The sequence below is a fragment of the Mirounga angustirostris genome, unplaced genomic scaffold (genome assembly GCF_029215605.1).
Source record: "Mirounga angustirostris isolate CCGP_5_RB_7025 unplaced genomic scaffold, mMirAng1.0.hap1 SCAF_1, whole genome shotgun sequence".
NCBI lineage: Eukaryota > Metazoa > Chordata > Mammalia > Carnivora > Phocidae > Mirounga > Mirounga angustirostris.
In genome coordinates this window covers 163,465,167-163,489,506 of record NW_026991709.1, presented here as the reverse complement: position 1 = coordinate 163,489,506, position 24,340 = coordinate 163,465,167, and the positions used below count along the sequence as shown (strand labels likewise).

At 38.8% G+C, this 24,340-nt stretch overlaps 1 protein-coding gene across 7 annotated transcripts in view; it reads right to left on the bottom strand.

The window, feature by feature from the left end:
• VGLL4 (vestigial like family member 4) overlaps positions 1-24,340 on the bottom strand; it is a 194,499-nt gene that overhangs the window by 66,482 nt on the left and 103,677 nt on the right. Inside the window, exon 1 of one of the 7 annotated variants that reach the window (XM_064592248.1) lies at positions 16,257-16,492. The exons of 5 other annotated variants lie outside the window; for them this stretch is intronic. Coding sequence is in view for 1 of the 2 variants with exons in the window: in XM_045861827.3 (XP_045717783.1) it covers positions 15,932-16,013 (82 nt within the window). In the remaining variant the exon portion in view is untranslated. Of the gene's footprint in view, positions 1-15,931; positions 16,493-24,340 lie in introns of those variants that run through there. One more of the 7 variants, XM_045861827.3, reaches the window with a different exon arrangement.

The window sequence follows — 24,340 nt, the reverse complement described above, 5'->3', positions numbered from 1 at the left end:
TCAATAAAAGCCTTATAAATTCTATGATCACCAATTCATAAATTCATCAATGCTTAGAAAAACAAAAGGGGCAGGAAAAGGAGCAAAGAGAAACTTCTACTTTAACCCCAGAAACTAGCCTTAACTTGCTCAGCAGGAAACCGCTCACCTTCTCCCAACTACCTCCTCATGATTAAACTGAGGACAGCTACAAAGCCACTGTGATCACTCTCTGAGAGGTCATGGAAGGTAAACTGAGGACGGCATTAAAACCCACTCAGCATGACTGGTGTCAGTGGAGTGAGAGATCAAAATTCTCTGGTGGATCTGCCTTGTAAAACATCTCACTTCATTCTGTAAGTATTTACAGCATAAGAAATAAAGTAAAAATAAGAAATAAAATAATAATTTAGGGGAAAAAAATCACATGCTGACTTCTAAAGGGTCTTCAAAACTCCAGAAGTACCAGAGGCTTTTCCTTTTGTCCCCGATTGTTTTTCCAATGCTACTTCCTGACAGAAGGGATCGCTCACAAGAGCTATGTCAGATCATTCATCTATGGCAGTACATTTCCTTTAAATCCTACAAGTAGGCCCTCTAAGTAGGATTGCTAACACTTGGCAGTCTATCTTATCTGACCCCACGACAACTGAGAACAAAATTATAGAACACTTAGTTTATAACCCATTATGGTTTGGGTTGAATGACATTTGTTTCTAAAGTCTTTCAAAGTACAGTCTTGAAAATGTCAAAGACCATCTATCTATCTAGAGCCATACAGACAGAGATATGGATGTAGATATATATTTTTAAATTTAGATATAATGTGTATACATTTTATATAATATAAATTTCTAAGTATAGATATATATCTAAAGATATCCATGTGAATTTACAGATCTGGAATAAAAAAGCCAATTTGCTGCCATACAAACACACACACACACGTATGTATATATAAAATTTTATACATATACACAAAATCACCACATCTAAAGTGTAAATTACTCCAGAGCAATTCACAAACAGCTATTGCTCTGTGCAACATACAAATAGGGGAGCAAAGCCAAATGGAATAAAGACAAAGCCAGAGATTGTCAGTCTACCCGTAAGCAGAAATTATCACTCAGATACTCAAAATAAACCACGCTTTTGAGCTAGAGAAGTTATACCACTGGGTTGGAACCATGACATCTTGCTGGGGTTCATGTGCAAATCAGCAAACAAAATGGCATGTTTTCTCTTGTTTTTTCACAGCTGAAGAAGAGTGAAGAAGGCCTTGTAGTCAGTTATACTGACTATAGGCCCAACCTTTACCCAGGAGCTATTACTACTACTTTTTTTTTTATAGACTTACTTATTTGAGAAGAGAGGGCACGTGAGCGGGGGCGGGGGGGGGGGGAAGGGGCAGAGGGAGAGGATATCCAAGCAGACTCCCGCTGAGCACGGAGCCTGATGCGGGGCTCGATCCCACAAGTCATGCGATCAGGACCTGAGCTGAATCCAAGAGTTGGATGCTCAATCGACTGAGCCATCTAGGCGCCCCTCTATTACTGCTTCTTAAAAAATATTATCTTTTGGATAAATAAAATGTGGTATACCCATACAAGGGACTGTATTCAGCAATAAAAAGGAATGAAGTACCGGTACATGCTCCAATACCAGTGAACCTTTCATCTTGCTAAGTGAAAAAAGCCAGTCACAAAAGACCATATACTACATGATTCCATTTATATGAAATATTCAGAATAAGCAGATCTATAGAGACAAAAAGTAGACTTGGGGTTACCAGAGCCCGGTAAGGGAGGGCTGGAGAGTGACTACTAATAGGTACAAGATTTCTTTGGAGGGTAATGAGAATGTTCTCAACTTAGATCATGGTGATGGTTGCACAACTGTGAATACAGTAAAACCACTGAGTTGTAACACTTTACAGGGGTGACTTTTGTGGTACGTGAATTGCATCTCAGCAAAGCTGTTTAAAAATACTAAGTTTTAAAATAACTATCGTCTTTAAAAAAAACTATAGCAGAAACAGAACCAACAATGAGGCAAGTAAATATGGTAGCTCTTTATCTTTCCAAGATTCTCAGTGAGCCCTGGGCATTACAAGAATTAGTTAACCAACTGTCACAGCTGCAATGGTAACTAAAATGAGGTAAATCAAACATGGTAAGGAAATTCTGAACAAACACACAAAAATTGTGCAAAAAGAAAAGAAAGAAAAAGCCCTACACACATATGACACAAAATCAAAGTAACAGGAGCCCCCATATGGGTGGATGAGTGTTTGAGTGTCACTCACATTACCAGAGGTTCTCTCGTTCTCCTCTTGTTAATTAAAAGATAAGCCCTGGGAAAGGCAGGAACTTGAAGTTTTGTTTCCTCATGACACGTAAAATCTAGCATAGCTAGAGATTTCATAACCTTAGCAAGGCAGTAATAAGTATTTTAAGGTGCCATGCATATTTCCCAGGCTGTACTCTAAACACCACTGTGATAGCTATGAGCTGTGATTATCCCACGTCTTTAATGGGAATGGAAGATTCATTCCACAGAAAACCACTTACAAACAAACAAAGTGGCATTCCCATCTTCCATAAAGTGAAGTGAAAAACAGGTTGCTAGAAGGTCACAAACAGCCACTGTGCTGTGTGACATACAAATCAGTGAGCAAAGCAGACACAATGAAGACAAAGCCAGAGATGGTCAGTCTACCCAGTGTAACAATCAAATTATCTCAGCCCTCTAACACAAGGGCTCTATGATCTCGAGTCATCACACGTTTATTTAGTGCCTGCCATGGTCACAAACAATGAGAAGTGCTACTGGCAGAGGATACGCCAAAGATGACATTCTCCATGCCCTCAAGTAACTTACACTTTAGATGTGATGATTTCCTATCTAGATGGCGGTGAAAGTGAATTTAAAAATTTTTGTTAAACATGCAATTGAGTCTTGTCATTTTCAAAGTACTCATTCTAGAATGACGTGAACCTACTTACTCCAAAGAAAACTGTCATTGATTAAAAGGTGTTTTCCAACTCCACTTGTGGAACTTGCTTTAGAATAACAGAAAAAAACTAGCTCATCATTTTACAGGCATACCTGCATAGAACTGTGCCTGGCAAAGAGTACTCTACAAGTGTCTAATATATATGTAACATATAATATGTCATACTTACACGTACATATACATGTATATACAATGTATATACAATCACTAGCTACCGTATAAAATAGTCACAAGAATGTACCTCAGACCTTGAAGGCAACTCCTAAAAAAACCCAACAATGTTCTGAGAATGAGATCACCACAACGTTAGGTTAAATGTGTAATTTTCCGAGGTAATTATTTTGAAGACAAGTTTGAACACCTTACTTATTCAGATGTATAAGTTGTTACATTTGTTTGCTTTTAATGTCACGCTCTATTTACATTAAAGATAACAAAATACAAGGTGATATAACCGCCAAATGAATATTACAGTCTATAAACCCTACAGAAATTCACAAGAGGGGGGTATAAACATCGTCATACAGGAAAGAGGACGAGGCATCTCATTAGGCATTGAGGATTTAAAAGGTTACACACAGTACAATTCCCACCTATAAAAAGTTTCAGATAAAGTTTCACAGAGGGAGGCTGAGCTACACCCTGAAGGGTATATAGAATTCACGTAGCTGGAAAGAAGCAGGAAGGGCATTCCAAATTGGGGGGAAATTAAAAGAACCTACCGGAGGGAATGGTAGGCAAACCAGAAGAGAAATCCAACTGGAGCTAGGAGAGGTTAATTTCTGAGCTTTATTTTAACAGGCCAGTGGTTGGATGAATCATTACCAAATACAAAATAAAGCAAAGCAACACTCCACTAAAGGAAAGTGTTCCCCCAAAAAAGAATCCTCTGTGCCACGTTGGTGTTTGTTCACATCCCTCAGTCTGGCTGCCTGCTGGTTTCCATGGCTTGGGTTTACCCATTTGGAAAAACAACCCCTCCTTTGACAATACCAAAATCACTACCTCTGCCTGAAATTAGACAAGGAACACACAGATTCCAGCCTCTTAGACGATCAACCCATCAAAAGTAAAGAATACTTCTTTTCGCACAAAATACCAAACAGCAGTGTCATAACAAGTATTCCAACAAGTAATGCATTTTAAGTTAACACTGAAAAACACTTTAATACTGTCCATAGACCTCCAGCATGGCTAAAATTTAGAAGACCAGCTATACTAAGTATTGGTGAGGATGTATAGTTCCTGGAACCCTCATACAACACTGGTAGGAGAATAAGATGGTACAACCACTTTGGAAAACAGATGAGGGTTTCTAAAAAAAAAGTTAAAGATACCAATGACCCAGCAGTTCCACACATATGTATCCAAGACAAAGGAGCGCATTTGTCCACAAAAAGGCTTGTACGAAAATGTTCAGAGGTTGTACACAAAGTGAATGAACTTAAAAGAGTTACACTCCTAAAAATGGTTAAGATAATAAATTTTAGTGTATGTATATTTTACCACAAAAAATGTTTAGGGTAATTTTATTCATAATAGTTAAAAACTGGAAACAACACAACCTTAGGATAGATAGGCAGATTGTGACATACTCCTATAATTGACTACAGCACAGCAATACAAAAGAACAAACTATTGATCCATATGACATGGATGAATCTCAAAAATACTATGTTGAGCACAAAAAATTATTCTATTTATATGAAGCTCAAGAATAGACAAAACTAATCTAGGACTATAGAAGTCAAAATAGTGGTTATCTATGGGGGATGTGTATGGCCTATCCAAGGAAGCATGAAGGAACACTCTGGGGTGATGGAAATGTTCTATATCTTGATCTGGGTTGTTCCTATAAAAGGTACAAACACAAGGGGAAAAACCATTATAAGCCATGCCCTGAAGATTTCACCATCATTAATTATGCCTCAATAAAAACAAAGGAAGAAAAACAAAAAACAGGTGGAACACCCCAGTAGTCCATTATCTATATGAAGCCCAAGGTTTGCATTTTATCTAGTCTTCCGCAAATACCCTTATCACAAAATAAGAGCTCACAATAAAAACTCCCCCTGGGGTGCTGTAGGATCTATTCTATTCAGGGCAATAACTTTAAAGGTCTGACCAGAGTAGTTTAAGAAGAACATACAATTGATTTCTTGAGCCTTCTTAAAACTCACTGATTTTTTTCTTTCTTTTCTTTTCTTCCTTCTTTTTTTTTTTTTTAAGAGAAAGGGAGAGGGAGGGTGGGAAGGGGCAGAGGGAAAGGGAGAGAGAGAATCTCAAGCAGGCTCCACGCTTAGCATGATGCGGGGCTCGATCTCACGACCCTGAGATTATGACCTGAGCCAAAATCAAGAGTGGGATGCTTAACCAACTGAGCCACCTCGGTGCCCCAACATTCACTGATTTTTTTTTTTATTCTAAATATATTCCATTGTTCTTAGGACCCCTTTTAAAAAGAAAAAAATCATTTGACCTTTTAAAAAAAAAAAAAAGAAGAAAAAGAAAAAGAAAAAGGTGATAATACTACAATAAATATTAGTTCCCAATATAAAAGCCAGGTATAATGGAGTAGGCAGTCTGACTCTCTGATCATAGTTTAAAAACAAAGTAAAAGATCTGACTTCTAATATTCTAAAGGAAATTTTCTAAAAGTTTCCTTGATATACTTTAAATCCTTTACAACACCATGAGGGAAATAAATCATCCACTCAAATCTCTACTTTGAAGCTTAAAAATAAAAGCAGTCACTTCTTAAGTATGGATACAACTATTCTAAACAGTAAATCAGCTAACAGACGTCAACCTGTTAATAATGACACTTCATAATCTGTAATTATCTTCTTTATGTGCCGTCCACGGTCCATCTCCCCTGCTAGAATGTAGGCTCCAAAAATCCAGGGATATTGCTGTTTGTTTTGTTAACAGCTATATCCCCAGCACATAAACCAGTGCCTGGCACACAATAGGTATTAAGTATTTTCCCATAAACATTCAGTTATGTAACAGACCATCCAGAGTGCAGTAACTAGAAAACAAGAATAGGGGCACTTAGGTATGACCAACTAGTCCACTTCCAGTGCCTCTACAGAAGCAGCCTTAAACAGTCCTCTCCCTTCCCCTCTGCTTTGCCAGCTGCCATTCCTTCCTCTAAGAAGGACCTTCCGAGAGCTAACAAACTCTCTTGTGTTACCAAATAACTGACTTTCCCTTTTAACAAAAAGACCCCGGAGGAGATCCATACCTATGCAGACACCATGATGCTTGGTGCTAAGAACAGAGATATGAAAGGCAAAGTCCTACCCCTCCCAGAGCTTACAGAAAGGCAGACAGAGGAGTACCTAACACAGCGAGATAAATTCCCTGACAAAAGCATGCGTGGCATGCCATGAAAATACAAACATAACACCTAACTCAGCTAAAAAGGCAGGGGTGAGGAGGGTCACTTTCGAGAAGTCTCTACACTTGAGGGACTAACAGATGTCAACAGAAAGAGCAGGGGGTGCCGATATCAGAGACAGGCAATGGTTCACTCAAAGGAAATACAGCTGACCCTTGAACAACATGGGTTTGAACTGCTCAGGTCCATTTGCATGCAGTTTTCTTCCAGTAAATACGGTACAGTACTGTAAATGTACTCCCTCTTCCTTATGATTTTTTTAATTAACATTTGCTTTTCTCTAGCTGACTTTATTGTAAGAATACAGTACATAATACACAGAACACACAAAATATACATGAATCACTCCTTTTGTTATATTTTCAGTAAGGCTTCCGGTCAACAGTAAGCTATTAGTAGTTAAGTTTTGGGGAAGTCAGAAGTTATACGCATGTTTTCAAGTGCATGGAGGGGGGGAAGACACCCCTATGTTGTCTGAGGGTCAACTGTAGCTTGATGTACCTGAGCTACAGGGCATGAGTAAAGGCATAATGAAAGATAGGGCTGGTACAGTAAATAAGGGATGGCACTCTGGTAGTATTACGGATAAAGCCCTAGAAGGGAAAAAGAGTAGAGGCAGGGGTCAGTTGTGGGGTTATTTTAGGAATAAAGAAGAAAATTGATGGAGACCTAGCTAAGAGAAGAGTTTGTAGAACCTCTCCAACTTCGCATTCTGTTCTTTGTTCCTCAGTAACCATTCTTGCACAGAGCTTCACTTACTCTCAATCCCAAACTAGTATCACCAACAACGGCCTCTTGTCTGAGCTTTAGACCCATATATCCAATCCTATAATATTTAGCTCTTCTTTGAAATTTCAAAGAACCTTCAAACTCAACATATCCAAAACTAAACTCATGATCTCATCCTAGAACCCAGTCCTCTCCCTGTGTTTCCCATCCCTGCAAATGGCAGCACCTTCCACTTACCTAAACATGCTAGAAACCTAGGAGGCATTCTCCATGTCTTCTATGTCTTCTCCCTCATCCCCTACTCCAGTCTCTCACCATGTCCTGTCAGTCTTCTCTCTCAATATTTCTTAGTTCATCTACTCCTCTCCTTTTTATAACCACCACCACAATTTGGGTTACCACCATCTCTTGCCTAAACCACTGCAGCATGTTCACATTCTCTCCTATTTCTACATTCTCTCCTTCTTCCCTTCCAACCTGTTCTCAAGCTGCAACCACTGTTTGTTTGTTTTGAATGTTTTTCAGCCTGTCTCACTCTTTCATACCCTCCTACCAATACCAAGAGCTCCATAAAGCCCCTGTCGATGTTGCTGACCATATGCTCACCAGCGCCTCATTCCCGATGGAGTGCATACTCAGAAAGTATTTGAGCCAAGGGATATAAGAAGTTTAAGATTTTGGAAGGAGTCGACACCAAATGGTACTAGGAGATTCAACTAGGTAAGGACTAAAAAGTGTCCACTGAACTTTCCGCTAGGAAATCAGTTAGTGGCTTCATCCAGAACAACTTCAAGTGAAGCTGTGGGAGCAGAAATGAGATGAAATGAGATGACAGTGGATTGAGGACAGACTGGGCAGAAGGGAAGTAGAAACAAGTTGACCACATTCTTCCAAAAACTTGGATAGCAAAGAGAAGAGTCTAATAGCTGCATCAGGGGTGGGGTCAGGGGCATGGGTAAGATTTAGGGATGAGTTTGGTTTTGTTTTAAAGTTGGGAAAGACTTGTGTGCATAAGCACATGATGAAGAGAAAGAACCAGGAGAGGAAGAAGGGGAAATCAGAAACAGATCACAGATAAGTCCCTGAGGCCAGAAGGGCTGGGATTCATGAGCACCAATAGAAGAATTAGCCTTTCACGTGAGAGCCTAAGAGAAGGGGAAGAAGGATGGAGGTGGATTCAGAAGAGTCTGCAGGTGGAAAAGCAAGATGATGTGGTGGTTCTTCTATTTTCTCCTTAAAGGATACACAAGGATTCTTCCAGCTCAATAAGAAGGCCCTTTCCCACTCTGTGTTGGACAAAATATAGAACCAAGTACAGTGTGTATGTGTATTACATTTATTGCTGGACACCAAGAGCAATATTTGATGTCTGCTGTTGCTTCTAGAACTCTACTCCACCTCCTCCCTACCAACATCAGTCATCTTTTACCGGTATAAAGCCTCTCAGAGAAAAAGGGCTCCCATCGTGGTCTCCAGAAACTAGTGGTAATTGTTCCCAATTTTGAATTCAGTAGAGCAGTGCTAGAAAACTTTTTATAGGTTTTATCCTGAGAATGACTACTATTTTCCATCTCTTTTGCCCTCTGCTCAATAGAACTTAGAGCCTGGTACAGTTGCTATTGCATATTCCTTTAAGAAAGCTACTCAAAGCCCTCTCATGGGTGATTTTAAGCACTGGCAAAGAGGTCATAACTTTTCAGCAGGGAAATAAAACTAGAGTTCTCTGTGGGGTCAGCCAACAGTTTATCAGTTGCTCATCAGAAAAAAATAATCATTTAAAAGGACACACATAGTAAGAATGGGAGAAAATGGGTACCGGAAAGAGCTGCTGACATTAAAATAAAATTTTAAATTAATCCCTTGCCACTCTAATAGTTCTGCCACATAATGGAAGACGTTTTTGTTTTCAAAGGGGGAAAAATGTCCAGAAATTTGCACTCATCACTCCCTCAATTGTTATCAGGGAAGAAGCATAGGCTCACTTTGTCCAGCGGGATTTGGGGTAGTGTAAACAATTTTGCTAAATTGCTTGGCAGAATGCATCTGCAACAAATCATTAAATTCTGGAATTTACTCTATTAAAATAGACTCATTAGCCAAGAACAATTAACAGGCAGCTATTTTCATGCAAAACAGATATAAAATAAAAATCAAGAGCAATACATATGGATGATTATTTTTCATTCATAATTTTAGGTGGTGCATAATGCAGCCTATTGTTTCAAATCTTTGTTGCCCTCAGACAGCTATCTCTCTACAATGTAGAGTATTGTTTGAATACTGGAACAACTTAAGCTTTTTCTGTGTATCTAAAAGTCCCTGGATTAACATCCAAAGAAATCTGGCACTGTAACAAAGTTGACTTGTAACAAGTCTCAGCCTTTAAGCAAATTGCTTATTAATGCAGAACGAAAGTCGTTGTTCAGATCCTAATTAAGCTATGTATCTCCTCAAGTGTCCCCCACTTTGCACTCTCCAAAACTGCAGAATTTCTCAGACATACAATTTCCCATTACGACATGGATGGTAGAAGGCTTTTAACAGGTGAGGAAGACTGTGAACAAAAACACTGGCTGAAAAAAAAGTTTGGACCAAAGCATCACCAGCTATGTTTAGTAGACAGTGAGCAGCAAGTGAATGAGAAGGATGCTTGGGGTATTCACATATATTCCACAGCCAAGATTCCCCACACTTGAAAATAAGCTGGCTTCCTATGGAAAAGACAAGGACATCTCCACTATAAAAAAACCTCAAGCAAGACACAAAAGAGGACACAGAAAATAATTTCAATTATATAGGGCTCAAAAAAAAAAAAAAGAAAGAAAAAGAAAAAACAGACAAAACTAAGTTAATTTGTTTAGAATTGCACATAGAGGTAGTAAAGAAAAGACATGTTATAATTGCGATGACCTCTTGTGGCAAGGAGGAATTGGACAAGGAGAGAATACTTGAAGGAGGCAATTTATTATTTCCTGACCTCATGGTGATTATAAGGTTGTTCATTTTCAAACCACACATACGTTTTATGCATGTTTATGTGCTTATGACATACTTCATAATAAAAAATGTTGAGAGAGAGAGGGATGACCCAAGACTTAATACATTCCAGCAGAGTACACGCATTCCTTATATAAGTTTAGGAGAATTCATACTGGGTGGGAAAAGGACAGGACTGAATTTTCTGTGATCACTTGCTAAATATATTTCAGTTTGTTATGTTTACAGACTTCTTCGTAAACAAACAAGTTATTAAGAGTTCAGAAAGATTGTATAAATTAGCAACAAATTAAAGGTAACTTTAAGAATAGATTTTCTACTTTATTTAGGGTAAATAAACCTTTCAACTAGTAGTAATTCACACTGTTAGGATTTAAACACATTCTGTATATAATACCCTGAAATTGTAACAATCTATAGTATTCTTTTAAAAAAGAAAAAAAGTGTAGAAAAGAAGGCAAGATAACAAAGCAAACTGATGGAAATAATTCCTTAGAACTTAGCAGAACATGTAACATTTAGGAAGACAAAGAGAGAACAAATGGAGAAAGTAAAATCATTCTCAGACCCTGCTTTTAAAAGTAAGTGTCCATTGTTAAGGTTTCTTTGGCCGGGGGGGGGGGGGGGGGGGGCGGGGGGGGGCTGATATATGAGTTCGTTAAGAAATAAAAGAGGGACTGGGCGCCTGGCTGGCTCAGTGGAGCATGCGACTCTTGATCTCAGGGTTGTTGAGTTCAAGCCCCACCTTGGGTGCAGAGATTACTTAAAAATAAAATCATGAGGGAGAGGGACTATTTTGTAGGACAAACTGATGGTGAGCCAGGCTAGAGAATATTTCCAATGAACTCAATATGCATTACCGAGATACCACTAAATATAAACAGTCATTGAATAAATGTTCAGATACGGAGATAAAACAGATACAGCTAGAAACAATCCTTGGTTAGACTGGTTTTATATATTTGTATACATGCAGAAGTGCTAAGTCTGGATCTAATTTCTTCAGACAAAACCAAGTTTTCTGCAACATCCTCACAATTGAGCAGAACAAGGCTATATTGAGAGGTTTTGAATCTTCTCACATGCCGCGGGGGAATTTTTTGTATCTTATGGAGGGTTTAAAAAAAATCTTTAACAGCAAAAAATCCCAACACTCTAGGAATAGAAGGCCATGCAGACAATATGGAAGGGAAGGAGGAAGGAAGGAAGAGAAATCTGCCTTCCATAACAAAGCCATGTGTAGACTCCCAAGAGATAAACAGCCAAGTAAAATAATCCTTCCAGAGGAGGGCGGAGAATCAAGGGTGGGGAGCTGGAAGGAAGGAGGATATAATCACACCTCCCCTTCACAAACTGTAATTAGAAGAAATACAAACTGGCCAGATCTCTTGCAGGAGATCTCTTGGGCTCACCTGGGCATGTTTTACTAATCAAGCTCCTCTCAGCCTCGCCCCCCACTCCCCTCCCCTTCACCTCTCTCTCCTGTCCCTCTCCTCCCTCTCTCCTCACTCCTGACCCTCTCCTGCAAAATAAAATGCTAAAGTATAATGAATTTCCACAGCAAAATAGTTGCAGATGTTCTACTTCAGAAAACACCCCCCTGGATCAAGAGCTGGTCACTTGATACGCAGGGCTGGGGAACAGAGGCGGGTTCAAATGGCTCTGCTCTGTGGCCTTTTCACCTTAGTAGTACCCAATGCTCTAAGTTTCCTGATGCCTCTGAACTCATTAGACAAAGAACACTAAACTGCTGCTGGTTAGACTGGCAGAAAACAAAAGAAATCCGTCACCCAACCTTGCTCGGAACTCTGGCAGAGTCTCACTCAACAACTCTTGTGCATTTTCCTTTCAATTCCAGAAAATTAATTTAAGTGTAGCCTGTGATGAAATAAGTGATAATTATGTTCTAAAACAATGAGCAGCTCAAAATGTGAGGAACTTAGACTACTCTCCTCTTAAGCTTTCAGATGATCACAATATGCAATTTATTCTTACTTTCTCCCAATATAAATCGCACTATTAAATTAAAAGAGGAGAATTCTTCTACCAAATTACACACTAATGGCTCTTAACCCATAATTAAAGTATCACTAACAGCAGCTTAAAGCCACGGCCAGCCATGAGCACATTTATTAGGACCTATGTTTTCAGCACCACGTAATTATGTAAATATAACCATCAGCCATCTTGAGAAAAATCAATGGTCTAACCAGTTCTCTGCTCCCTTGGGAAAACACTCTTTGTGAACTGGCATTACACAGGGCCTCCTCCTCTGCACAATCAGAAAAAAAGTAAAGCAAACCTAAGTGCCAGAGCAGCAAGGCGAACAAATTCCAACAAGGCTGGTCACCTAGAGTTCTCATTACTCTCCTTCCTGACATCACAACAGCCTGGGAACCTAGACCAGCAACTGGCTTCAGAGCAATGAGGACTCCAGGACAGGCTCACTGTGCACTGTAATCTAAGATGTCACCCCCGTGCTGGGAGCTGGGAGGGTCCCCAAGACCGAGCACAGTCCCTATCATCGAGGAGCTAATAATTAAGGAGACAAGACATAAAATGATTGTGGAGGGGCAGTAATGCTACAGAAAAATCAGAGACTAATCAAAACCACTGAGTCCTCATGACAACTCATTTCTGCTACAAACTTTCTGAATAAACTTGAACAATTTACTTCTCTGGGCCTTGGCTTCCTTGGCAAAAAAAAAAAAATGCCTAAGATATATCTAAGACCCTGTACAGCTCTTCAATAATTAGATAATTAGAGAATAGAAGATACATATAGTGAAGTACTAAATTATACAGTAGTGACTACACTGCCATTGGAGAGATTTCATGGGGTTTTTTTGAGTTAGCCACTTCCTGGGAGCCAAATCAGGCACCATGGCAGGACTCAAGGATACAGTGGTGACCGAGACAGAATGCCCTGCCTTCATGAGGCTTTCAGTCTACTAGTATTCTCAGGAGTTCACAGGGAAAAAATGAGGGCTTTTCATGGAGACAGAGGCAAAACTGGGGTTCAAGTGTACCCAGTAGGGTCATGAATGATTAGCTGGCTAACTATTGAGGGCTGTGGTAATAAACCATAAGGTTTTTGAACAGACTCATTAACACAAGCAGAGTTCTGCTAATTTGCTCATTACCAATAAAGGTAATTGGTTTCCAGAAATTAGCCAAACTGAGATTCTTTCTGCCCTTTGCCAATCTTCTCCTTCTCCTACCCAATGGGTCCTACCCCAAACCTATTTGCAGTTAATTTTTTCTTTTATTTTCTTTTTCAATTATGCTTACAGACTATTATGGTGAAAGTCAGGTGCCAGAGAGCAGTCACCAAGCAGAGTCCGTATCTGAGCCATTTAGAGTCGCTCTAAATGTAGGACTTTAGGAAGGCCTTGCATGCTACAAGATAATTGGCTAAAAAAAGATCTATTTGTGTATATGTTGCCACAGAGGCTGAGAATGACAGTGCGGACACATGGTTTATTTTGCAGAGTAGAGCTGTGAACTATACAACTAAGGAATACGGTATAACTAACGGGCAGAAAAAAAATAACCATCAACATCTTAATTGTTAAAACAAAAATTTCAGAAAAATAAATTGTCCCTTAATCTTAAGAGATGTAAAACCTGCCTGTGCCCTAAGTGAAATCAAATGCTACTTACCAACTGTACATTCCATTTTCCAAATAACTTCCCTGGAATGCTGGTGAGCTGCTATGTTTAATATGAATACTTCCAAAGTATTGGGGATTTAAAGGAACAGTAATGGTTCCAACTTTCCTTACCAAAAAAAAAATTCCCAGCTGAGATTTATGCCCATCCTCAAAACACCCTTTTGAGTTCAGAGCAGATGTGTGCAGTGTTTATACTAAGAAAACCACCAGGGCATAAACAACCCACTAAAAACACCACTCAAGTTTTTGCTGTGCTTTTCTTCATTTCCTGTGTATTTATTTTGGTGTTAAAATAATGTTAACTTTCATAGTAAGGAAAATAGCAGCAGATGTTTAAACCAAACAGACTACAGCAAATCATCCTACATATGTACTCAACTTTCAAAATCAAAGTTTCTTCCTCCCAAATAAAGGGGGAGACTGCAAGTAGACTACTCTCGAGTATATTACAGACTACAGAACAACAAATTGACCTGAGCTTTCATAAGCTTTTCCTCACCACCCCCAACCGGAGACATAAAAAATTAATGTGGTATCAGTTTCCTTGCAATCCGTCTATTCCTCTCTTAGGCTGATCATTACGTTTTTGTTTTGTTTTGAAAATACCATACTACGCAATGACAAAGACAAGCCAACAGATAACTCCTTAAAAGTTTGTGATTTCTTGATCACTGAAAAAAAGAAAAGTTTTTAAAAACTGCAGTATGTTAATTTCACAAGAAACAAGCCCAGTCACTTGCTGCTTCCACCATCCCGAAGAAGTCTGCCTTTTAAATGAGTGACTTCAGAAGCAAGATGATACTTAAAGCAGCAGATTCAAAGAAAGCCATCCACCATAATTCTCATTAGTGGGAACAAGCAGGAGTTAAATATATATATATATATATATATATATATATACCTTTTAAAAAGAAAATCTTAAGTATGATATCCTTATCCAGACAAATAAAAAACAGTATGAATGAGATTTTATTTTGCTTGAAGGGGAAAGGGTAAGTTTTCAATTGATTAGGCAACAGGCCTGAAATTTTACATGAAAAACGTAAGTTTCTTCAATGTTTTCTTTTTCAAGACAAATGTTCAGTTCACTATTAAGAGAAAACATGGAAACTGCTCCTACTGAATCAGAAAGGAGATGTCTCCTCCTCGATTTGTATGTGGTTACAACAAAAAACACTCCTCCTGCCAAGCTGAATTCCCCCGGAGATGCCTCTCCGGCCACTCAAACCCAGGCCATTACCACTTTTTCAAATCGCACGTAGATATGTTCCAACAGATTAAGAAATCGCTTTTTCTCTTCTTACTACTAACAGAGACAGTTTGAAACGGTACAAGGCAGTGGGGAAACACCTCATGGTGTAGCAGAAGGTAATGAACAATAAGAATTCAGAGTAGATTTTTCTTTCTTTCGTTCTTTCTTTCAATCTAGCTTTCTGGTTGGTGTGTTGTGCAATCACTTCCACAAGGGACCGGAGTGTGGAGGGAACATCCTTCAATGTCAGAACTCTCTCAGAGCTGTACAGGAAATGGGAAATCAGACAAAGACCCAGCCTGTGCTTTGTGACATGGGTGCCCTTCCAGTCCCCCAAACTGAATAGAAAAATTCTTCATTGTTTGGGACAATCGCTCCTGAAGACAAAAACTCACTGTAACTTTCTGTTCCCCTCTACATGAAAATCCCAAGCACTGATTGGAATACAACACGAATACTGTAGATAGTGCATGTTTAAAATAAGTATCAAAGCGGGGGCGGGGGGGGAATAAAAAAAAACACAACACGTTTAACTTTTCCTGGTCCTAGAAGTTCTTCCTCTAAAGAGAACACCAACAGAAGTAAAAAATAATCATATTATCAAGAGTTAAAAATTTGAAGAGTTAATATGTTGCAAGCAAAAAGGAAACTTCTAACAGTTTATATTTCACTGCCTTCCCTCCCCCCACTGTAACCCTGAAGGCTAAGATACAAACAACAAACTTTGTATTGAAAATAGTATATAATAAACCCTCGCCTTTCAGAGCACCCTGAAATCCCAAGAAAGAGAACAAAATACACAGAAGGCATTCAGAACCCTAAAGGAGGAGTGGCCTTGACAAAAAGCAAGAGAAGAGCAATTTCTAGAATGGAACCTCTACCTTCATAGCACAGAATGCCGATATTGTTGTTCATCTTGTCCAAGTACTGGTAGTTCAACAGGTCCATCTTCATAAATAGCATTTATTGGGCTCGCACAGAAAACCAGCTCTTTGCTTTCGCCCCAAAAGAGTACGTTTCAAAAATCAATTATTACTGAGTAGCTCCTGGCTCGTCTCAAACTTCACAAAGACCGTGAGGCCCAGCCTCAGATGATCAAAACAAAGTATGTAAAAGTAAAAAAAAAAAAAAAGAAAAGAAAAAAGAAAGACAAAAAGAAAAGGAAAAAGAAAAAAAAAAAAACCACGCACAAAAAATCAAACTCACACAAAAACCCTTCAAGGGTTTATTTGTAGACGGTATACGTTTTGTATCCTCAATCGAGCACTTAAAAACCGTTTCAGAAGTCTTTACAAGTCTTTCTTCGAAATAAAGGAGTGAAAAAGCAAAACACGAAGCACATTTCCTAGGACAAAGCCACGCTCGCTTTCCTCACAGCCCGCTGCAAGTTAACTGCGCTGACATGCTGGCTATGCTTGGTATGACTCGTATGTAAACGAGCTTCCTCTTCCCAGCGGGAGGGAGCGCGGAGCATGCTCACTGAATCCCTGGGGCTCTTCAAATGTCAGGGATATTTTCTGCACAAGATCAGTCTCTAAATGTATTAAGTGTTTGAAAGAAAGAGAAAGAGGAGGTGGAGAGTCTGTGCAGAGGGGCCGGGGGCAGAGCTGCTCTGGACAAGAAACAGCCCTGCCACTGCAGAACCGTAGGAGGAGAAAGAACACTCAGGAAGTTTCTTTTTCAGGAGCGGAGTAAAAAGTAAAAAAAAATCCATCATGGAAGCAGACTTCCATAGAATTTAACTTTGGTGTGTCTTCGCTGTCAGGGTTCAGAAACCCACACTATTTTTTGCTGTGGTACCTACACCACACATCTATGTAAGGTTTCTTTTTTCTTTCTTTTAAAAAATTGTTTTATAATGTCCATTTATACTTGAACTGTGTCTTTCAAATTTTGATGGTAATGTTACATATAACTTCTCTCATAATCCTCAGGACAAACTCACATGAACAGGGCAGAGATGGTATCATCTTTCTACAGTAGAGGAAACGGGAGACTCAGAGGCATTAAATGACTGGCCCAGGACCCCAAAATAGTCAGTAGAACTAGTTTTAGGGTATTTTTTTTTCCCCTAACAACTTTCCCAAAAAAACAAGGAGGGAAAGAGAGAAAACAGAAAGAGAGGTTTAAGCAAGTTAAGACTGGTATATCCAAAACCAAACGCCTATTCGAAATGATGGGGTATGCAGGAGAATAAAATTATTTTCATTTTGCATGTATGCAAGCTGTTCCATCTATGTATTAGTGGCTAGTAGGATGCTGTTATGCTGTTCCTATCCTGTTCCTTTAAGAGCTTTAAATTTCGTATCTCGTGTGAGATATGAAGATATAAACTTCGTATCTCTGTGCTAGATACTGGAGGTATCTAGCACAAGTAGGCACCCAAAAGCTGTTTACTGAATGAGTAAATCACTGAATGTTCAGAGCGTTTACCACATGAAGAGCACACTAGAAAAGAGGGGGGGAAATCATTTTATCTTTGCAGGCTGTAGCTAGCTTTTGGAACCATAAATAGACTAAGAATAATTCACCACAGGAAGTGTTTGTATATTGATATTATTGTATGCTATTTGGAGATTTAGAAAATATTAAGGAGTGTCATAGTGTAGACCAAGACCTGAAATTTTAATACTCTAAAGTAAGAGTTAAATAAATAATTTCAAGGGATTAGATTTTTAAAATCCAGCAACAGCTGCACTTTGGATATTGGACGTTCACGGCAAGTTGTTCTGATCATATCTTATTAGGAGATTAATACAACACCTAATATTACTGCCATCACTGGATAGCAGCAGGTGAAGCAGACAACAGAAAAATCAAGATTTCACAAGTTTAATTTATAAGGGTATTTATTAACACTAGTTTACGTATTCTAGATACTGAATAAGCTATACTGAAAGGTATATATACCATCAATTATAATTAAAATAATGGTATTTGGCAGGGAGGATCAGGAGAAACTCTAATAGCATCTATGATACACTAGATTATTGCCTTTCAAACAATCTTAATATCTTTAAGCACCACATTCAAATTCAAATGATAGTTTTAGAGTACAATTACTGTGCTGTTCTTTGACATAAGGTCTCAATCAGAAAACATGGTGAGTCATTAGCATGTCCCCCATGGGAGAAAGTTGGCTGCACATTAGAATCAATGTGGACTTTTAAAAAATCCTGATGCTCACAATTCCAGACTTCAAGCTCTATTACAAAGCTGTCATCATCAAGACAGTATGGTACTGGCACAAAAACAGACACATAGATCAATGGAACAGAATAGAGAGCCCAGAAATGGACCCTCAACTCTATGGTCAACTAATCTTCGACAAAGCAGGAAAGAATGTCCAATGGAAAAAAGACAGTCTCTTCAACAAATGGTGTTGGGAAAATAGGACAGCCACATGCAGAAGAATGAAACTGGACCATTTCCTTACATCACACACAAAAATAGACTCAAAATGGTTGAAAAACCTAAATGTGAGACAGGAGTCCATCAAAATCCTAAAGGAGAACACAGGCAGCAACCTCTTCGACCTCAGCCACAGCAACTTCCTAGAAACATTGCCAAAGGCAAGGGAAGCAAGGGCAAAAATGAACTATTGGGATTTCATCAAGATAAAAAGCTTTTGCACAGCAAAAGAAACAGTCAACAAAACCAAAAGACAACCGAAAGAATGGGAGAAGATATTTGCAAATGACATATCAGATAAAGGGCTAGTATTCAAAATCTATAAAGAACTTATCAAACTCAACACCCAAAGAACAAATGATCCAAACAAGAAATGGGCAGAAGATGTGAACAGACATTTTTCCAAAGAAGACATCCAAATGGCCAACAGACACGTGAAAAAGTGCTCAACATCGTTCGGCATCAGGGAAATCCAAATCAAAACCTCAATGAGATACCACCTCACACCAGTCAGAATGGCTAAAATTAAGTCAGGAAACGACAGATGTTGGCAGGGATGCAGAGAAAGGGGAACCCTCCTACACTGTTGGTGGGAATGCAAGCTGGTGCAGCTACTCTGGAAAACAGTATGGAGGTTCCTCAAAAAGTTGAAAATAGAGCTACCCTACGACCCAGCAATTGCACTACTGGGTATTTACCCCACAGATACAAATGTAGGGATCTGAAGGGGTACATGCACCCTGATGTTTATAGCAGCAATGTCCACAATAGCCAAAGTGTGGAAAGAGCCAAGATGTCCATCGACAGATGAATGGATAAAGAAGAAGTGGTATATATATACAATGGAGTATTATGCAGCCATCAAAAGGAATGAAATCTTGCCATTTGCAATGACATGGATGGAACTGGAGGGTATTACGCTGAGTGAAATAAGTCAATCAGAGAAAGACATGCATCATATGATCTCACTGATATGAGAAATTCTTAATCTCAGGAAACAAACTGAGGGTTGCTGGAGTGGTGGGGGGTGGGAGGGATGGGGTGGCTGGGTGATAGACTTTGGGGAGGGTATGTGCTATGGTGAGCGCTGTGAATTGTGTAAGACTGTTGAATCACAGACCTGTACCTCTGAAACAAATAATACATTATATGTTAAAAAAAAGAAGAAGAAGAAGAAAATAGTAGGAAGGTTAAAATGAAGGGGGGGAAATCGGAGGGGGAGACAAACCATGAGACACTATGGACTCTGAGAAACAAACTGAGGGTTCTAGATGGGGGGGGGATGGGTTAGCCTGGTGATGGGTTTAAAGAGGGCACGTACTGAATGGAGCACTGGGTGTTATATGCAAACAATGAATCATGGAACACTACATCAAAAACTAATGATGTAATGTATGGTGATTATCATAACATAATAAAAAGAAAAAGTCCTGATGCTGAGGTGGCATCAAACTAATCTGAGGAGGTGGGACCCAGGATCAGTATCATTTTTAAAGAGTCCAAGGTGATTCTAATACACAGTTCAAGATTGAAAAGCATTATTTTTATCAAAGGGAAAAAAAATTACCTCCCTTAAGATACTTCATTTTATACACTCATTTTGTGGAGGAGAGTTTTGTATTTTAAAATATAGTGATTCAGGGGCGCCTGGGTGGCTCAGTCAGTTAAGTGTCTGCCTTCCACTCAGGTCATGATCTCAGGGACCTGGGATCGAGTCCTGCATCGTGCTCCCTGCTCAGTGGGGAGTCTGCTTCTCCCTCTGTGCCTCCCCTTGCTCATGCTCTCTCTCTCCCAAATAAATAAATAAATAAATAAATAAATAAATAAATAAATAAATAAAATGTAGTGATTTAACCAGGTTCAAACAATACAGTTGCCAAGGTATGAGTACTTAGTAACTTCCCCTAAACGATGCTGTGTCACTTACAATGCGGTTCTCAGCCTCTGAGTGCCAATCATCTGTGTGGACAGTCCCAGAGGTATACTTTGACTTGCATTTACAACCATCTATGGCAAAATTCCCGACACCAAGGCACATCCTTCCCACTCATCTGGGAAGCTAGTGTGGTGCTACTCACGAGTGATCCACAGAGGGATCTGGTTGCTACTATCCATAACAGACAGATACAGAAATGGAGAGTGAACATTTCAAAGTTTTATAGCAGTTTGACAGAGCAATTTGATGTCTCTTAATCTTAATTTTAAAAAATGAGGGGTTTTTTTTTTTTCATATTTCTAGTTTGCATTTTACAAAGTATCAATCTACAACAAAAGCTGGCAGGAAAAAAACCAAAACACAAAAAACCTGGTTCCCCCGCCCTCCCCAGGCAGTCTGAGCAGCCCGGTGCTGGCAGCTGGCTAGTTACAAAGGCGGACGGCGGTGCAGTGAACTCCCTCCGCGCGGTCCATCTCAGCTCCTGGCATCTTTCACTTCATGCTTCGAGCACACTGAATCACACACTTTAACACCACATTATTTCACTCCTCAGTGCACATGTTCTCTCTTCATGTAAGACTTTTCAAGCCTGTCTACCCAGCAAACACCCATTCTTCCCTCAAGACTTGGTATACACCTCTTTTGTCCTGTGGGACCCCCTTCCTTCCACCTCCTTGCTCCCTGCTCTTCGCATCATGTTTCCAGATACACACTTTGATCCTAACCGCATCTAGACTTTAAGAGCAAGGACTATGGCTTCTTCAAGGTCAGTCTGGCATAAGCCTGCCACATGGTAGACCATCAATGAATATTTGTTGAATAAAATCAGTAAGATTAAAACATCTCACAGGTAAATTCTCTATCCAACCTCCTGCCCCAGCACACACACTGGATGATCTAGCGTTTCCCAAACTGGTTTCTGTCGACATCTTTTGGGAACCACAAGTCCTCACATTTGAGGAACATTCATCTAGATTCTGAATGCACTTCAGGTTACAATTGGTGCACTCATTTTACAAATCTGAATACTGGAAAATGTCAATGCTTCTCAAGTTCATTCACAGGCTAATAAGATATTCATAACTGAAGTACCAACAAAATTGTTTTTAAGGAAACTGGAAAGATAGTTCTAAATTTTATCCACACAAAAAAATCAGGTCTACACTAGAAAGGTCTACTTTTTTTTTTTTTTAAACAGTGAAGAAATATGAGCCATCAGATACTTAAAACATAAAGCAAAGAACATTTTGGGGGTGAAACTGCATACAGAGTAAGTAGCATGATACAGATAATGCAATAAAGTTTTTACTGAAAAACTTTAAAAACTGTAAGAATATGTTCAGACTACCTAATTTGGAACAGGGAAACATTTTCTAAAACTGAAAAAAAAAAAAAACCTTAAAGAAATTACAGAGGAAAATACTGAAGAATTTGACTGAATATACAAGTTTTAGGTTTTTATAGATGTGAAAACCACAAAACCAAGTAAAACAACAAAACAGAAGAATATATTTGTAACATATAGTCCATGAAGGATAAATGTTTTTTATATATACAGAACATTTAAAAGTAGAAAGAAACAAAAGAATCTAAGTATTTTTTAAATGAGCAAAGAATGGAAGAAATGAGTGGCCAATACATTTTTGAAAAACTATTCAACTTTATTAATAAAGAAATACAAATTTGGGGGGCACCTGGGTGGCTCAGTCAGTTAAGTGTCTGCCTTGCACTCAGGTCATGATCCAGGAGTCCTAGGATGGAACCCGGAATCTGGCTCCCTGCTCAGAGGGAGTCTGCTTCTCCTTCTGCCCCTCACCCTGCTGGCTTGTGCTCTCCCTCTCTCTCTCTCTCAAATAAATAAATAAAATCTTTAAAAAAAAAAAAAAGAAATACAAATTTTTAAAAATAAAGTGATTTTGCATCTGCCAAATTAACAACAACAAAAAAGACTTTTCAATCTTATTGAAAAGAACCTGTTCACTGCTAGTGAAGTGTAAACAGATAATGCCTTTCTACAAAGCAGTATTCATTATCAAGCTTTTTGTAGTGTTGAAGATGTTCACATTCCCTTCCTTGCACTAGACTCTACTTCTAGGCCTGTCTTAAGGACATACCAAGATTTGATCAAAGAGTTACATAAAGATGCTTACCATCCTTTTATTTATAAAGCTGAAAACTTGAAAACCTAAAGAGACTGCATTAAAACTGCAGTATATTGGGGCGCCTGGGTGGCTCAGTCGGTTAAGCGTCTGACTCTTGATTTCAGCGCAGGTCATGAAGTCAGGGTCTTGAGATGGAGCCCCACATCAGGCTCCATGCTGAGCGTGGAACCTGCTTAAGATTCTCTCTCTCCCTCTCCCCCCACCCCCCACTCAGCTCTGTCACTCTCTAAAAAACAGTAACAACAAAAACCTGCAGTATATTAATGACAGAATATTATGCAGCCATTATAATTCCTTCAAAAATATGATGACATGAGTAAAGGCTATACTATGATCTGTATGATAACAGTACTACATATGTTAACTGAATACAATCAAAATAAGATGTAAAAGTAATATGTACACAATATACCAATTTTGCTTCTATACTGAGACATACACATATATAGGAAAAAAGTATACCCATGTATTAAAAAGACTGTAAAGAATATCAAAATGACAATGCCTATCTTTGAGTGGTGGGCATTTTGACATTTTTCTGTGTTTCTAATTAACCTACAAAGAGTATATTCCATATATAATCAAGGTGAAGGTGAAGGAGGTTCCCCACTTATTAACAAGCAGGTGCATAATGAGAAAATATGCCCTGGTAAGGCATGAGCAGTGGATCATATGAATCTTATCTGTAAACACCACAATATATCCTTTTGATTTAGATTTAACAACTAAAGATCCCAAACATTTATTTAGACCTTTGTAAGATTCAAAGATGTTTATATTTATTCGAACATGTCCTAAAAGGACAAGAGAGAAGCTCCCTGTACTTTAAATGTTCAGAGCAGGCAGACACATATGTGTAATGCTTTCTGTCTTCTATTGTTGACTAATTACTTCATGTATTAGTATCAATTCCCCAAGACCTCTCTTTCTTCTGGAGAACAAGAAAATGGGGCTTCAGTTCTTGGCACAAGATCCCCACTGCACATGATAAGTGCTCCATGCATGTTCACTATGGCAGCATCTCAGATCTTTGTGGAATAACGATGACAGAAGGTTATTACAATTACTAGGTTAAATTGTTCAATTTGCTAGAGATGACTAGCAGGTTAGAACAGAATCACCAAAATTGTGAGCTGCTTAATAAAAGCCAGACGATCAAATTCACTCTCCAGATACTTTTTTAAAAACAAAATGCTCTCATTAGAGCATGTGCAGGGAAGAGAAATTTTTTTTAGTTTGATTTTTTTTAAGTTAAAAACTTAAATTTCAGTTAGTTAACATACAGTGTAATATTAGCTTCAGGTGTACAATATAGTGACTCAACACTTCCATACAACACCCGGTGCTCATCACAAGTGCCCTCCTTATCCCTATCACATATGTCACCCATCCCCCCCTCCCCTCTGCTAACCATCAGTGTGTTCTCTGTAGTTAAGAGTTTGTTTCTTGGTTTGCTCCCTCTCTCTTTTCTCTCCCCTTTGCTCATTTGTTTTGTTTCTTAAATTCCACCTATGAGTGAAATCATATGGTATTTGTCTTTCTCTGACTGACTGATTTCACTGAGCATAACACTTTCTAACTCCATCCATATTGTTGCAAATGGCAAGATTTCATTCTTTTTATCGCAGAATAATATTCCATTGTGTATATATAAATACCACATCTTCTTTATCCGTTTATCATTTGATGGACACTTGGGCTGCTTCCATAATTTGGCTATTATAGATAATGCTGCTATAAACATTGGGTTATATGTATGGAGAAGGGAATATTTTATTTTA